Below are 17,698 nucleotides of genomic sequence, written 5' to 3'. Positions count from 1 at the left end.
TTCACAAATGACCTATTTTGCTCCACAGTTGCATTTTTTGGTCTCTGGTGTCACATATTTCACTTGGATGAAAGCATGACTTCTTTATCATCTTGCTCTGAATATCATGAATCATGGATTTACTTTTCACCAGTGTTCAAAAACCCTTCAGCCACTATCTCTTGAAATTATCTCCTCTACTCCACCCTCAAATCCAGGGCTCAGGAAACTATATACCATAGGCCAAATCTAGCCCGTTACCTGTTTTTGTAAAATAAGGTTTTATTTGAATACAGCCATGTTCATTCGTGTACATATTTTCAATGGCTGCTTTCCCACTACAATGGAAGAGCTAAATAGGTGTAACAGAGGTTACATGACCTGCAAAAACCAAATATTTACCATCCTGTCCTTTAGAGAAAATGTTTGCCACCCTCTGCTTATGGGTGGCTTTTTATAACTTGTAATCTTTCATGGTGAGTTCATTTTCTGATCTTAATATCAGGGTAATCTTTGGGCTTTAGTACAGGCAGGGTCTGTTTCTTACTCTGTCTGTCAGTGGTGTGAAGACATCCCACTACAGGAGTCCAAGCTCAGCTCCCAGCAGGCTGTCAGTCAAAACTGCTCAGCACCATTCACTAATATAACTCCAGCTGATAAGTTTTCTTTGCCTTTTTTTTCCTTCGAAGAAGGGCCTTGCAGACCACCCTTGCCTTTTTGCAAAATTCATCAAGGCCACAGAAAGTCGCCCTATTCAGGACCTAATTGTTCTGCAGTGGGAGGTTCTTTGCAACACTGAGCCTCTCACAATATAAACATGGAAGACTGGGATGTAACATTTATGAGTCATTAAACTGGGAGAACTATCACACAAATAATTCTCTCTACGTGTGTGGGGGGGTGGGATGGAATATGAGGGTATTATTCCATTATTGTATAAACAAACCAACTCTGACATTTCTGTTCACTCAGTACGTGAATGCACAGTATGTGTCAGATACTGCACTCTGGGAAAGCAGGACAAACCTGGATCAGCTCAAAGCAGACTTCTTCCCTACCATCACTCCACTTATTTCCTTCAATAGATTTACCACCAGAATTGGAAGCGGGAGCCCACCTCCCCAACTGAACTGAAGTCTCCAAGAGACTTCTAATTCAGTGGTGTATCCTCAGTATTTGACAAAAGGTAGGCGCTTAATAAAGTTTAAAATCAACTATTAAGATAGGGCTGTCCTCAGGAAACTTGCAAGGCAGTAGCGGATTTTTCTTCCTACCTCCTAGACACTTTCTTAGTCTTATTTACTGACTGGCTGCTCTGGGTCTTCACTGCTGCACTCGGGCTTTCTCTGGCCGTGGCGAGCAGGGCCCACCCTTCCTTGCGGTGCATGGGCTCCCCCTGTGACGGAGCGCAGGCTACAGGCCCTCAGGCTTCAGGAGCTGCAGCACGCAGGCTCGGTACTTGTGGCATGTGGACTCCAGGATGCACAGGCTTCAGGAGCTGTGGCACAAGGGCTGGTACAGGAGCTTAGCTGCTCCACGGCACGTGGGATCTTCTCAGACCAAGGATGGAACCCGTGTCTCCTGCTATGGCAGGTGGATTCCCATCTGCTGCAGCACCAGGAAGTCCTCTTCCCTAGTTTTAATTGGGCAAAAGATCAGTCTTTCACCATGGACTTGTCAAAAACATATACTCTTTCTGTACCACAGAAAACAAGAGACCTTCAGAAATCGCAGTCTTCACAGCATTTCAAAGAATTAGATGGGAGCTCACAGTCACATTCTGAAGCTGTTTTCTAAAAGTGCTTGCAAACAGTATTATCTATTGCAAAGGAACAAATTATCCTAAAATTCAGTCACTTAAAATAACCACAGCCACTTAATATTGTTCATAGTTTCTGTGGGCCAGGAGTTTGGGAGGGGTGGGAAACTGCCTAAAAAGCGACTCATGCACAGAGCTGAGAAGCTGGCATTGATGAAGCCGCCTCAGCTTCCTCTCCACTTGGGCCCCTCCACGGACTTGTCGACAGTCTTCACAATGGCAACTTGTTTCCTGGAGTGAGTCATCTAAGAGACCAGGGCAAAAGCTGAAATCTCTTCACTGATCAAGTCTTGGAGATCATATATCATTACTTCTGCATATTCTATTTTCCACACAGACCACCTCTGTTTCAATGTGGGAGGGGACTACAGAAATGTATGAAATAGAAGACAGGAATATATAAGGGCCACTTTGGAAGCTGGCCAACATGCACATAAATAAGATAACAGGATTTTAGAAAAGAATGAGTGCATTAGGTTACAAAAGCTTGTAAGGAACAGTCTTAAGAATAACCAGGTTTTCTGAATTCTAAGTCTTTCCATCACATCACAGTATGAGCTAGTGTACTAGGTTCCCAGCTCCTATTATGTAACAAAATAATTTCAGAATTTATGAAAAAAAATTAAAGTAAAAATAAAGCTAAAATGTGGAAGAAAATGGATAATTATTAAATATAAGTACTGGAAGGGATCCCTTGAACTTAGTAATAAAGGAAAATTAATAAACTTTAATGACTGAAATAATATTAAACTTCTATAAATAAAAACTGGGAACAAAAAATAAGGAGGTAAATGATTAGCTTGGAGAAAAAAAGAGCTTTCACAAATTGGTGAGGAATAAAAGGAACAAACCAGCAAAAAAAAGAAAGTAGTAAGAAAATGACAATCACAAATGATGAAATATGATTGATCAATAAAATCTGACTTAATTAAAAGTTAAAGAAATGTTCTGGTAAGAAAAATATTCATCTTTTTAATCTATTAGTATGGCAAATATTTCCAAATGGGCACTCTCATGTGCTACATTTTATGTACAAATTATTTTAAGTTTTAGGGAAAGCAACTAGACAGCCATGCATAGCTAAGAGGCTTAATACTATTTTCCCTTCCACCAAGTAATTTCAGTCCTAAAAATCTTTAAGACTAGAAACACACGTATCACCAGTAATAAAAATATTGTTTGTTCAAAACCTTGGCTTAAAATATCTCAGGTTGTTCTGATACTAAGTGAATTTTAAAAGAACTTAAGACTTAGTAGACTAAACAAATAACTAGCTTTAACCAAGTAAATAAGGCTAAAAACAAAATGTTTTCATAGATTTGACTATGCTCTGTCTTCTACAATAAATGACACATTCTTCGGCTTTCTCTATCATTCAATGTAAAGAGATAATTTTCACTGTAAATCATTTTGGACATATTCAATTTGAAGTGATCTTAATGGATTTCAAAATACTTTTGTTGATAAACGCTACTAACACCATGAAAAACAAAAAACAGTGTAATTCCAGTGTTTAAAAGGCAGCTACCTGACTCCTCTCTGGAGTGTTTCAAGTGGCTCTGACAATTTCAAAACTGAAATATAAAATGAAATTCTGTCCAATCTAGGAATTAGTTACACTACTCTTACAATGTTCACCCATGAATATAATGACAAAGATTTTCTCCTTGCCCAAATTCAAGTAAGGCTCCTCTGAGCTGTCTTCTCGACTAAGCCTCAACCTTGGCTATATAAAAACAAGCACAAAAGATTTTATCCACCCCACTCTTCCCCAAATGAAAAGACTTTAACAAACAGTAACATAGTTTTAACAATTCAAGGAGACGCTAGACTCCAGCCTGCCTTGAAAGAATTTACTGTTTCTTCCAGGCAACACCTGAGGTAGGCCACCCTTTCCAAGAGGTTTGACTAAAAAGGGCTCACAATGGTGGATCCTTCCTTTGTCCCTTTAAGATGTGTGTGTGTCCACTATTCAGAAGCGTCTTTCTCAAGGGCCAGAAAGCTATTCCTCTAAAATTTAATCATCAGGAAGGATGGCGTCTCAAGCTTCGTGGGAGAATAAAATTCTAAGTAGTTGAGAAAGCTGGCCTAATTACACTTACACTGATCAATTCTTTGTAATTTTTCACTTCCCTGACTCCACTTAGTTTCCACTCACCCCTTTTTCTACTCCTCTATTCTCCCTTTGAAATGCCTGACTACCTCTATATAAATTGAAGATTTATATCAGGGGCTTCCCTGATAGCTCAGTTGGTAAAAAATCCACCTGCAATGCAGGAGATCCCAGCTCGATTCCTGGGTCAGGAAGATCCACTGGAGACGGCTTACCCACTTCTAGTGTTGCTAGGCTTCCCTGGTGGCTTAGCTGGTAAAGAATCCACCTGAAATGCGGGAGACCTGGGTTCGATACCTGGTTTGGGAAGATCCACTGGTGAAGGGAACAGCTACCCACTCGAATATTCTGGTCTGGAGAATTTAATGGACTGTATAGTCCATGGGGTCACAAAGACTCGGACATGACTGAGCAACTTTCATTTTCACTTTCTAAATTGAAGATGAGTTCAGCTCGAGCTGGAACTTCTTCCTTATTGCAAAGGTGTATTACTGACTAAAATATATCCTTACCACTAGTGTCTGGCTTTAACTTTGACAACAGATTTTTCCTTTGCAATTTAAGAAATAGTAGGTTTGAGAGGAAGGTTCAGTAGGAACAGTAGGAATAGTAGGCTTGAGAGAGAGAGTAAACAATCTCCCTGCTGACACAGGAGATGTGGGCTCGATCCCTGGGTCGGGAAGATCCCCTGCAGAAGGAAACGGCAACCCAGGCCAGTACTGCTGCCAAGGAGATGCCATGCACGGAGGAGCCTGGGGGCTACAGCCCATGGGGTCAGAGGGCTGGACACAACTTAGCAAGCAGACAGCAGCATGGCTGACCGACAGTTCATGTTACACCATGAAGGCTGAAGAAGTAAACACCTTCAAACATAGATTAAAAAGAAAACTATTCAAATGAATTAACCCTTGGCTCTACCCCAAATATATCAGGAGAACGGATACATAAAAACATGAGCTTGTGAGAAGAAAATGTCAAGGCCCTGAGCACAGGAAGAAAAGAGGGACAGTGTTCAAGTGCTAAACCAAGAGGCCGAATCAAAGGCAACCAAGGATTTTATCAACTATGAGTATATCCGTAAATTCCACAAGGTTGTCTAGAACCATATTAGTTTTCTATTACTTCTATTTAAAATTAAGCAGCTAAGAATAAGAAAATCTGTACTCTAGTTCAAAATCTGCGATTATTTCCATTCTTGACCAATTCACTTCTGCTTAGTCACTCGGTCGTGTCTGACTCTTTGTGACCCCATAACTGTTGCCCGCCAGGTTCCTCTGTCCATGGAATTCTCCAGGCAAGAGAGCTGAAGTGGGTGGCCTTTCCCTTCTCCAGGGGATCTTCCCAACCCAGGGATCGAACCCATGTCTCTCACATTGCAGGCAGATTCTTTACTGTCTGAGCCACCATGGAAGCCCCCAAGCAATTAATTTAGGTTAATTTACTTAATCAACAAAATGAGTGACTGGGATTAATGCTCACAGGTTTCTCCTGCATTTAAGGCACTATGATTCGATAACATTTTTAATTTTTGAAGTTAATTTACTTATTTACTTCCCTTTTTGTTATAAGCTAAGTTGTGTCCCCCTCCTTCAACCCCATCCCATTCATATGTTTAAGCCCTAACCTCTGGTACCTCAGAAGGTGACTTTTTTATTTGGAAGATCTCTAAAGAGGTAATTAAGTTAAAATGAGATCAGCAGGGTAGTCCTAATCCAATGCGACTGCTGTCCTTTCAAGAAAAGGAAACTGGACACAGATATGCCTGGCGTGCTGCAGTCCATGGGGTCGCAAAGAGTAAGACACAACTGAGCAACTGAACTGAACTGAACTGATGCACACACATAGGGAAAATCACATAAAGATGTAAGATAAAGACGGCTAGTCACAAGCCAAGAAAAGAGTCTTCTGAAGTAACCAACCCTGTCAACCTCTTGATCTCAGACTTCTATCCTCCAGAACTATGAGAGAGCACATTGCTTTTGTTTAGGCTACCCAGTCTGCGGTGTTTTGCTATGGCAGCCCTGGAAAACTAATACACCTTTCAATGATCAAAAAAAAATTAAAAAAAACACTGACTACCTAGGGTGTACATGATGTTCCTACTATAATTTCTGAAACCTCTGACTTCAGACATGCAAGAATGTTTATAAAATTTTGTTTTTCCTCTGAGAACATTCTGCCTAATTAAATAATAAGAGATAATTTTAAGTATATATAATTTATAAGAGTTTCATTTCCAAGTATATAGACATTACAATCTTCCCACAAAATCACGTTGGCAGATAAACATTATAATCTTTCTGTGGAGAATAATTACAATCTTTATAGAAAGGTTCAGTACAGCCTAATGTAACAGATTTGGAAACAATCTAAATGGCAACAGTAGGAACATGGTTTAAAAATTATGATTTGCGGTAAAATATTATGAAACTACTTAAATTAGTTTTCAAAGAATACCAGTGAATTACACAGAGAAATGCACAAGATATATTAACATTGAGAGTTAAGCAGAATATGAAGGTGAATATGATCCCAATTATTATACATGTACACATGTAGACAAAATTCACCAAAATATCAGCACTCATTATCTCTAGGCTATGAGATTATGAGAAAAAAACCACTGTACTAGAAAAGAGGTCCTCTATAAAAGCTTAATCCAGAGTAGAAACAGCATATAAATAGGTGAAACCAAATAGTCAATTCTGAAATAATACAGGTAAATTGAGAGGTATTACATATTTATACCAATAATGCCACAGAGCTGGGGGTAAAGTACAAATCCACCTACCATCAGACCAAGCAACATACGTTTGCATACAAGACCTACTACTTATCCCTGTCACAAAGATGAACTGAACGACCAAAAGCCATAACATAGCAAAGAATTAAACTTTCAATGCTTAAGAGATTTTTTTTTAAATCACTACACATAAATATTGAGGCTTCCCAAGTGGCACTGGTGGTAAAGAATCCGCCTACAGGAGACACGGGTTCAACCCTTGGGTCAGGAAGATCCCCTGGAGAAGGGCATGGCAACCCACTCCAGTATTCTTGCCTGGAGAATACCACGGACAGAGAAGCCTGGTGGGCTACAGTCCATGGGGGTCCCAAAGAGTCAGACATGACTGAAGTGACTTAGCATGCACTCATACATAAAAATAAGTGTGGCTTTTACATTTTCTTGACTCATAACTCCTTATGTCCAAATACTATACTAAAAACAGATTTTTCAGTTAATATGAATTTTTTGTTAAAAACAGAATTTTTTAAAAAAATTAACATTTAAAAATAAGCATTTTAGCACATTTGTTAGGAATAAGAAAATTTCTAAAGAACTAAGACGATGAACATAAAGATTTACAGTTGTATTTGAGTGAACTATTAGAAACTGCCTAAACATCAAATAATAAGAAACCAGTTAAATCATCCAGTTTTTAATGCTCTTTAGATCACATAATATTTTGAGAATTTCATAAAAGCAATTTCTCAGAATTAGAAGTAACAAGTATATACACCCAAATTTGCGTATACCATGATAGAAAGTTTACAATAATTAAACTACTTTTAAGAATTCTTATGCTAGAAAAATTTTATGTAATGGAAACATAATGTTCATATTATATTCTTAAATGAAAAAAGAAGAGGATAAACCAATAGATACAAAGAAGGAAAAAAATGTCTATAGTTATCTCTGGATAGTAAAAATTACAGATAATTTTTATATTCCTCTGTGATTTTCTATAGACTCCATATTTTCAAAACATGAACTCGATAATGAAAAAAGAAAATTAAAGAGTCAGAATCTATTTTGTACAGGCAAAATTGTTATTAGCTAAGAAACAAAGAGTAGGCTCAGATAATGATCAGTTTTCAAGCCTTTGAATATAAAATAAATCACTGATGATCACTGATAAAAGGGCATATTCACAGACGACTGGGGTTATTTTGTATACCTTTCTTGGATAGAGAAATGCCAGTGTACATATTTCGTATTTCAAATAACGTTATAAATTTTTAAAAAGTCATAGGTAATAAATGAATCTCTCCTTTTATAAATACAAAACTTTTTTTTTTTGGCTTTTAGACTTCAGGATATTTTAAGAATGTCTAAAGTAAAATTAAAACAAAAACAAAGATTAGGACAAAAAACTTACATTTTCTATTGTGTATTAACAGAGCTTGTTTCAAATCTACTGTTGCTCTTCCTAACAAAGCATCTGCTTTTATAGTATGATGACTCCAAACTCGAAATTCCAATGTAGACTGTGGGGTTACATTTCTGTAAGGGTAAAATTTTAACAAAAATACAGGAGAATACATTTACTTCAATAATTTTCAAAAAGTCATGAATTCAGCTTATTTAAGGAAAAAATACTACATGAAACAGTAAACTAGCTGAATTATAAATAAAAACATTTATTTTCAAGTACATTAGGAATTCAATATCTAAACAATTTCTGTAATTGACAAACCAAAACACCAACAATACATCAAAAGTCTTATTAAGACTTCACAATAACATTAATTCTACTTGAACAAATATCTAAAGATTTAAGATAGCTGACTGCATTAGTTATAATATTTTTACTATACATAAATTGTCCAGTAACACTAAAATATAGAATTCTTTACTTTGAAGTTATCTCACCGAAATAACAGCAAAAAATCACCAAAAAACCCCACCACCAGAAAAACATTCCCAAAACAATACTCTCTTGAAAACTTTGCATTCTTTACACCAGATACTTACACAGTTAGCTGTTCTTCCCATTTTGGATTAGAAGAACTACTGGATTTTGCTGTTTTCTTACTTTCTCCATCTGCAGCTACTTCTGTATATATTGCTGTTCCAAACCAGTTCTTTTTTCTTTTTAGTTTGGCACTAGAAACTAACAAGAAGCATGATAACCACTAGTGAATATATTTAGCCACAGAGTGTGTGTGTGCCAAGTCGCTTCAGTTGTGTCCGACTCTTCGGGACTTCGCAGGTGGCGCTAGTGGTAAAGAACCTGCCTGCCAACGCAGGAGACCTGAGTCCGATCCCTTGGTCGGGGAGATTCCCTGGAGGAGGGCATGGCAACCCACTTCAGTATTCCTGCCTGGAGGGTTCCACGGACACAGCAGCCTGGTGGGCTACAGTCCATGGGGTCACAAAGAGTCAGACGCAACTGAAGAGACTCAGCACACAAAATAGTGTAAATCAATACAAATGGAACTGTGCTTCTTGAGCAACTCAAACTCCTTTTGCTGACAAATGAAGAAACAATACAAAAGGGCTATTGTTCATGCCTGAGAACCATTTGACTTTAAGTAGTTTTACTGAAATATAATATAGCATATAATTCACCCATTTAAACTGCACAATAGTTTTATTATATTCACAGGAGTTGTGCAACCATCACCACAAGCAATTTAACATATATTTATTACCCCTAAAAGAAACTTCATACCATTAAGCAGTCACCCTTCCATTCCATCCCACCTCTTCCTCGCCACCAGCCCTAGGCAACGACTCATCTACTCTCTGTCTTTATAGATTTGCCTGTTCTAAACATTTCAAATAATGGATTTAGATTCAAATAACATGGTCTTTTGTGACTGCCTTCTTTCACTTAGCATTCTAACTTCATCCAAGTTGTAGCATACATGAGTATTTTCATTCATTTTATTTACACATAATATTTCACTGTATAGGCATACCACTTTTTATTTATCCATTCAGCAGCTGATAGACATTTGGGTTGTTTTCACTTTTTGGCTACTCTGCATAAAATACTGCTATAAACATTCGCTTAGAAAGTTTTGTGTAGACGTCTGTTTTCATTTCTCTTACCTAGCAGTGGAATTGCTGGGGCTTCCCAGGTGGCTTTAGTGGTGAAGAGCTTTACTAAAAGACACAGGTTTGATCCCTGAGTTGGGACAGTCCCCTGGAGAAGGGCATGGCAACCCACTCCAGTAATCTTGCTGGAGATCCCATGGACAGAGGAGCCTGGCGGGCTACAGTCCATAGGGCTGCAGTCAGATATGACTGAAGCGACTTAGTGTGCACGCACACATGCTAACTCTGTTGAATAATGGCTAACTATTTTCCACAGTGGCTGTACCACTTTACACACCCAGCAGCAGTGTATAAGAGTTCTGATTTCTCCAAATTCTTGCTAATTCTAAGCTGCCTCCAGCATTAAGAGAAAGGTAAGTGAGTTCACAGCTATTTGTAAGACCTCCTCAGACAGCCATTTTGCTTTTTAGCATTTCTTTTCCATGGGGATGGTCTTAGTCCCTGTTTCCTGTACAATGTCATGAACCTCCATCCATAGTTCATCAGGCACTCTGTCTATCAGATCTGGTCCCTTAAATCTATTTCTCACTTCCACTGTATAATCATATGGGATTTGATTTAGGTCATACCTGAATGGTCACAGTGGTTTTCCCTACTTTCTTCAATTTAAGCCTGAAGTTGGCAATAAGGAGTTCATGATCTGAGCCACAGTCAGCTCCCGGTCTTGTTTTTGCTGACTGTATAGAGCTTCTCCATCTCTGGCTGCAAAGAATATAATCAATCTAATTTCAGTGTTGAACATCTGGTGATGTCCACTTGTAGAGTCTTCTCTTGTGTTGCTGGAAGAGGGTGTTTGCTATGACCAGTGCGTTCTCTTGGCAAAACTCTATTAGCCTTTGCCCTGCTTCATTTTGTACTCCAAGGCCAAATTTGCCTGTTATTCCAGGTATCTCTTGACTTCCTACTTTTGCATTCCAGTCCCCTATAATGAAAAGGACATCCTTTTGGGGCGTTAGTTCTAAAAGGTCTTGTAGGTTTTCATAGAACTGTTCAACTTCAGCTTCTTCAGCGTTACTGGTTGGGGCATAGTCTTGGATTACCATGATATTGAATGGTTTGCCTTGGAAATGAACAGAGATCATTCTGTCGTTTTTGAGACTGCATCCAAGCACTGCATTTCAGTCTCTTTTGTTGACTATGATGGCTACTCCATTTCTTCTAAGGGATTCCTGTCCACAGTAGTAGATATAATGGTCATCTGAGTTAAATTCACCCATTCCAGTCCATTTTAGTTCACTGATTCCTAGAATGTTGACATTCACTCTTGCCATCTCCTGTTTGACCACTCCCAATTTGCCTTGATTCACGGACCTAACATTCCAGGTTCCTATGCAATATTGCTCTTTACAGCATTGGACCTTGCTTTTATCACCAGTCACATCCACAACTGGGTATTGTTTTTGCTTTGGCTCCATCCCTTCATTCTTTCTGGAGTTATTTCTCCACTGATCTCCAGTAGCATATTGGGCACCTATTGACCTGGGGAGTTCCTCTTTCAGTATCCTATCATTTTGCCTTTTCATACTGTTCATGGGGTTCTCAAGGCAAGAATACTGAAGTGGTTTGCCATTCCCTTCTCCAGTGGAAAACATTCCGTCAGACCTCTCCACCATGACCCGTCCGTCTTGGGTGGCCCCACACGGCGTGGCTTAGTTTCGTTTATTGACTTGTATGCCGAGTACGTTCTGAGAAACGCTGGGCTGGAAGAAGCACAAGCTTGCCGGCAGCTGCTGTGGGAGAGCCCACCCATGACGAGGTCGTGAGAAGACCTGACACACAAGGCCGTTCAGGACACAAGGGACCCGCCAGGTTGGCCTCAGCCTCTAACCCAACCTGTATCCTCCCCCCTTTTTCTGCTGTTGTTCTTGTTCGCCCTGCTGCAGATTTTTGTGTTGCCTGCCAAGAGCTCTCCTGCTCCTCTTTCATTGAATAAAGACCAACTTAAGACCCTAATTAATAAATCTCCTAGACGCTGTTACCCTATGAAGGGGCCAAAGATGAAGGAAATGCTTCAATTCAAACCCTTTTGCGGGCACTCTGGCTTGTTTGGCATATGTGTGCTCCTATTGCAAAGAATGCTCATGATTGTTCTAAGCATCCTAAGCACAGTACGCTAACAGTAGAAACCATTAAGCATAAGTCCCTCCGCGGGGTGAGAAAGGCTCTACAAATAAAATAGCCACAAATGTGCCTAATAAAAAATACTTTAGATAGAGATTAGCTGGTGACTTCTTGCTGGTAGTTAACTTTTAGACTAAGCCTGTTTTGTGCTATATCTGCTGTTTTTGCAATCCTTTGCGTTTCTGTTCGTAAAAATGTAATCCTATCTAGTTCCCATGGAGATGACACCGAATAGGAAGAAAACAGATTAACCACAAGAAAGACAAGGTTAGCTACTGAAGTTGCTTAAAGTTACACCAGGTGCAAGCCATAAATTGTCAACAGGCCTGAAGGCCAAAAGATATTATACACAGAGATTAACCATAAAAAAGGCCCTAATAGGCACAGAGCCCTTTGGGGCGTGAGGAAGCCCTATTAGAGAATACAAAAAATATTGTTTTAAAAGTGGTTATTAGATCAGCGTTTGATTGCTGTTAATGTGCTGAGGTTGTGCAGTGGAAACTATTGTTAATATAGTTAAAAATCCAGAAAAATAAGAGTTTAGCCCTAGTGTAAAAACAATAAGATAATTGTTAATTTTAACCAAGAAAGCTAAAACAGAGGCTGCCTCACCTGAGCTGCAGTCTTTGTGTGCTAAACTTTTTAGATAAATTTAGCTGAGAACTTCTGCAAAAAGACTGACCTTTGTGTTAACAGGATTGTATTTATACTATGTTGCAACCTGCTGTACCATGAGACTGCCACTTTTCTGCTTTCTGCTAAGCTCAATGCCAAAAGGTAATGTACAAAAAAATCTATGGAAAAGACTCTCATAAACAAAAAGTATACAGAGAACGTCTGGTTTCCTGAAGGACAAGCTGATATAATGTTAAACTAAGTCTGTGTGCTTATCTCCCCTTAGAAATGTGCCTTTAGGGTATAAAGGCTACGGTGAAAAATAAAGACCGGGCCGGTCTGTTCTCTCTCTCTCTCTTCTCTCTTACTCGCCAAGGCCGTTCATCCTGAGGGTACCCCTAGATCCTGCTGGGGCTGGACTCCAGCACAAGCTGGAATCAAGATTGCCGGGAGAAATATAAAAAACCTCAGATATGCAGGTGATACCACCCTTATGGCAGAAAGTGAAGAGGAACTAAAAAGCCTCTTGATGAAAATGAAAGAGGAGAGTGAAAAAGTTGGCTTAAAGCTCAACATGCAGAAAACTAAGATCATGGCATCTGGTCCCATCACTTCATTGGAAATAGATGGGGAGACAGTGGAAACAGTGTCGGATTTTTGGGGGCTCCAAAATCACTGCAGATGGTGATTGCAGACATGAAATTAAAAGACGTTTACTCCTTGGAAGGAAAGTTATGACCAACCTAGATAGCATATTAAAAATCAGAGACATTACTTTGCCAACACAAATTCGTCTAGTCAAGGCTATGGTTTTTCCAGTGGTCATGTATGGATGGGAGAGTTGGGACTGTAAAGAAAGCAGAGCGCCAAAGAATTGATGCTTTTGAACTGTGGTGTTGGAGAAGACTCTTGACAGTCCCTTGGACTGCAAGGAGATCCAACCAGTCCATCCTAAAGAAGATCAGTCCTGGGTGTTCATTGGAAGGACTGATGCTGAAGCTGAAACTCCAATACTTTGGCCACCTCATGCGAAGAGTTGACTCACTGAAAAAGACCCCGATGCTGGGAGGGACTAGGGGCAGGAGGAGAAGGGGACGACAGAGGATGAGATGGTTGGATGGCATCACCAACTCAATGGACATGAGTTTGAGTAATCTCCAGGAGTTGGTGATGGACAGCGAGGCCTGGCGTGCTGCGATTCATGGGGTTGCAAAGATTCACGACTGAGCGACTGAACTGAACTGAAGTGTCTTCAGATTCAATATATCTATTAACCTCTCTGTGAGGTAGTATTCATAACTTACCCATCTGAAATTATACAAACACTGGCAATTTTTTTAAAAAATGCTTTCCCTAGAAAGTAGGTTTCAAAAAAAGGAGGTTATCTGCCTTTTCAAAGAAAAATTCTGAAATCAAAATGTCACTATAGAAGTTAACGATACCTCTCTACAGAAAGTGAATTTGAAAGTGAATTTATCTGACTTGGAGGAAGACTTGTTTAATTTAGGCTAAATATCTGATTTTTAAATAACTTTTAAAACTACTAATTCAAATGGGGAATACATAATTTCAGGGTAAAGTACTGACTACCAAGTAGTAATAAGAATTTATCAAGATCATGTCTGTAGTCAATCACCTGTGAACACTGTGAGTCTGAGACAAGGAGGGAAAGCCGTCTCCATGTCACACGTGTGTCGAATGTTAATGTGTGAACACAGGCTGACGCACGCTTGCCTTCTACAGCGAGGGAACAGCAATGTAAATCAGTAGCCACAGAGACATGACATGAAAAACGCTGCAGCAGCAGGAGACTACTGAAACACAGCAGTCCCCAACTCAGAGCTGAAGAAAAGGAGGCGGCTCACAGGAGACACTGCGCGCGTACACCAGCAACATACAACACTCAGGAAGCGCTCCATGTTACCTCTGAGTGTTACTATCAGGGTGAGGCAAAACTCACTCTCATCCTCCTCTGTTCCAAACTGCTCTAAACCCTACATCACTGAGTGACACAGAAGGGACAGATCTCTCCCTAGACAGCCCCCAACCACAGTTCTTCACTCCAGGTGAAAGTCGTTTCTTCAGTACATGCTGGATTTATCTGTGTACTGAAGGAAGAGAAAGGCAGTACTGGATGGTGTTAACAGCACAAGACATCTTTTCAACAAATGGTGCACAGACAAGTGGACATTCACATGTGAATAAATAAATGTAAACACAGATCTTATATCCTTTATAGAAATTAACTCAAAATGTATCACAGACCTAAAGGCAAAACACAAAATGATAAAACTCATACAAGATAAAACAGGAAAACCTTCAGATGACTTTAGGTGTGGTGACGGATGTCTATTTAGAAATGACACCAAAGGTATGGTCCTTCAAAGATGTAACTTACAAGTAGCACGTAATTAAAATTCGAAGCTGCACTCTGAATGACAATGTCAAGAGAATGAAAAGGCAAGCCACAAAAAGGGAGAAAATACCTGCAAAAGACATGTCTGATGAAGAATTATTGTCTAAAACACAGAAAACTTTTCAGACTCAACTATAAGAAAACCACCCAATGGGCCAAGGACCTTAACAGACACCTCACCAAAGATACATGGACAGCAAATAAGCATATGAAAAGCTCAAAAACACACGTCATCAGGGAAACATAAACTAAAAGAACAGTGAGATATCACTACACACCTGCTGTTGTTTAATCGCTAAGTCGCGTCCCACTCTTTTGCCACCTCACAAACTACAGCCCATCAGGCACCTTCTGTCCATGGGATTTCTCAGGTAGGATGTATTAGAGCAGGTTGCCATTTCCTATTCCAGGGAATCTTGCTGACCCAGGGATCGAACTCATTGGCCACACATCTATTAGACTGGCCAAAATTCGGGACACTAACCATGCCAAATTCTGGGGGAATGTGAAGCAACAGAAACTCTCATTCACGGCTGGTGGAGATGCAAAATGGTTCAACCACTTCGGAAGATAGTTTTACGGTTTCTTACAATCTAAACACAGGCTTACCATGTGATCCAATAATTGCACTCTTTGGTATTTACTCAAAGGAGCTGAAAACTTACGTTTACACAAAGCCTCCAAGTGGATATTTATCACAGTTTTATTTATACAACTGTCAAAGCGTCTAACCAAGATGTAGTAGATGCATGGATGAACAACTTGTGTGTGTGTGTTCAGTTGCTCAGTTCAGTTCAGCCACTCAGTCTTGCCTGACTCTTTGCAACCCCATGGACTGCAGCACGCCAGGCTTCCCTGTCCATCACCAACTCCCAGAGCTTGCTCAAGCTCATGTCCATTGAGTTGGTGATGTCATCCAACCATCTCTCCTCTGTCATCCCCTTCTCCTCCTGCCTTCAATCTTTCCCAGCATCAGGGTCCTTTCTAATGAGTCAGTTCTTCACATCAGGTGGTCAAAGGATTGGAGCTTAAGCTTCAGCATTAGTCCTTTCAGTGAACATTCAGGACTGATTTCCCTTAGGGTTGACTGGTTTCATTTGTAGTCCAAGAACTCTCAAAAGTCTTCTCTAACACCACAGTTCAAAAGCAATTCTGAGGTGCTCAGCTTCCTTTATGGTCCAACTCTCACATCTGGAAAAACCACAGCTTTGACTAGATGGACTTTTGTCGGCAAAGTAATGTTTCTGCTTTTTAATACGTTGTGTAGGTTTGTCATAGTTTCTCTTTCAAGGAGCAAGTGTCTTTTAATTTCATGGCTGCAGTCACCATCTGCAGTGATTTTGGGGCCCAAGAAAATAAAGTCTCTCACTGTTTCCATTGTTTCTCTGTCTATTTGAGATGAAGAGATGGGACTGGATGCCATGATTTTAGTTTTTTGAATGCTGAGCTTTAAGGCAACTTTCTCACTCTCCTCTTTCACTTTCATCAAGAGGCTCTTTAGTTCTTCTTCGCTTTCTGCCATAAGGGTGGTGTCATCTGCACATCTGAGGTTATTGATATTTCTCCCGGCAATCTTGATTCCAGCTTGTGCTTCATCCAGCCCAGCATTTCACATGATGTACTCTGCAAATAAGTTATATACGCATGGAGACAATATACAGCTTTGACGTACTCCTTTCCCAATATGGAACCAGTCTGTTTTTCAATGTCTGGTTCTAACTGTTGCTTCTTGATCAGCATACAGATTTCTCAGACAAGGTGGTCTGGTATTTCCATCTCTTTAAGGATTTTCCACAGTTTGTTGTGATCCACACAGTCAAAGGCTTTAGCTGTATTAACTGATACTCAAAATGATAAATACTGTGGAGGCACTATTTTGGCTACTTACACTCCTTTGGTCCCTATCTATTTTCCAATTGGTTCTCCAGGCTTTGGGTGATTCTATTTATTAGCTTACCTGACAGCTTTTCTCTAAGGTCCCTTTTGGCCCAAATCAGCCAGACCAGGTCTTCGTTACTTCAATTAAGTACTCATACAGTAGATAAAGACCAGGAGGAAAGTTACACCTCAGATATGGTGGCCACAGGTGCCACACAAGTAACAGTGAAAACCAAGGACAGAGCTCTAAGCTTATGCAGAGAAAAAGCATAAGCAGTATGAATTACATTTATGTGGGATACACATCAGAAACATCAGAGCTGCTTGAAAATATGTCAGTTCACAGTTCACAGAAGAACTAAATACAAATATCCCCGAAATATGCCTCACCCTCACTCATAATGAAATGATATATAAAATGACATTTCAGATACTACTTCTTACCTAAGTGTCATCATGCCTGATAGCGTATCTTGATGAGGCTATAGGAAAACAGGCACTCTCAGAGACCCCTGGTGGGAACACAGAAATAGTACAGATCCCACAGAAGAGACTTTCACAACAGCTGACCTCTGAACAACAGTGGTTTGAAATGTGTGGATACACTTCTACATAGATTTTTTATGATAAGGACATACTACAGTACTATACCATCAGGAGTTGGCTGTATCCATGGATAAGGAACCATGGATATTGAGGGCTGACTGTAAAGTCATGCACAGATTTTTCAAATGCGCAGGACTCGGCACCATAATCTCTGTGGTTCAGGGGTCAACTGTGATTGATAGTATCACATGTGCTTACTATCTGATCAAGCAATCTCATTCTAGAATTCTATCCTAATGACACATGAAGCTGTTTATTGTAGCATTATTTGCAATAGCAAAATATGGAACCCAATGTCCATTAATAGGG

At 39.7% G+C, this 17,698-nt stretch overlaps 1 protein-coding gene across 4 annotated transcripts in view; it reads right to left on the bottom strand.

Annotated features, from left to right (window-relative positions):
* WWP1 (WW domain containing E3 ubiquitin protein ligase 1) overlaps positions 1-17,698 on the bottom strand; it is a 131,830-nt gene that overhangs the window by 74,993 nt on the left and 39,139 nt on the right. For 3 of the 4 annotated variants that reach the window (XM_065902766.1, XM_065902768.1, XM_065902767.1), the window contains exons 4-5: positions 8,665-8,803; positions 8,069-8,193 (exon numbers count right to left, since the gene is read on the bottom strand). In XM_065902766.1, coding sequence (XP_065758838.1) covers positions 8,069-8,193; positions 8,665-8,803 — 264 coding nt within the window. Of the gene's footprint in view, positions 1-8,068; positions 8,194-8,664; positions 8,804-17,698 lie in introns of those variants that run through there. The other variant, XM_065902769.1, reaches the window with a different exon arrangement.

Source organism: Muntiacus reevesi, chromosome 12, assembly GCF_963930625.1.
Source record: "Muntiacus reevesi chromosome 12, mMunRee1.1, whole genome shotgun sequence".
NCBI lineage: Eukaryota > Metazoa > Chordata > Mammalia > Artiodactyla > Cervidae > Muntiacus > Muntiacus reevesi.
Note: the sequence above shows the minus strand (reverse complement) of the source record. Positions and strands in the feature narration are given on the sequence as shown.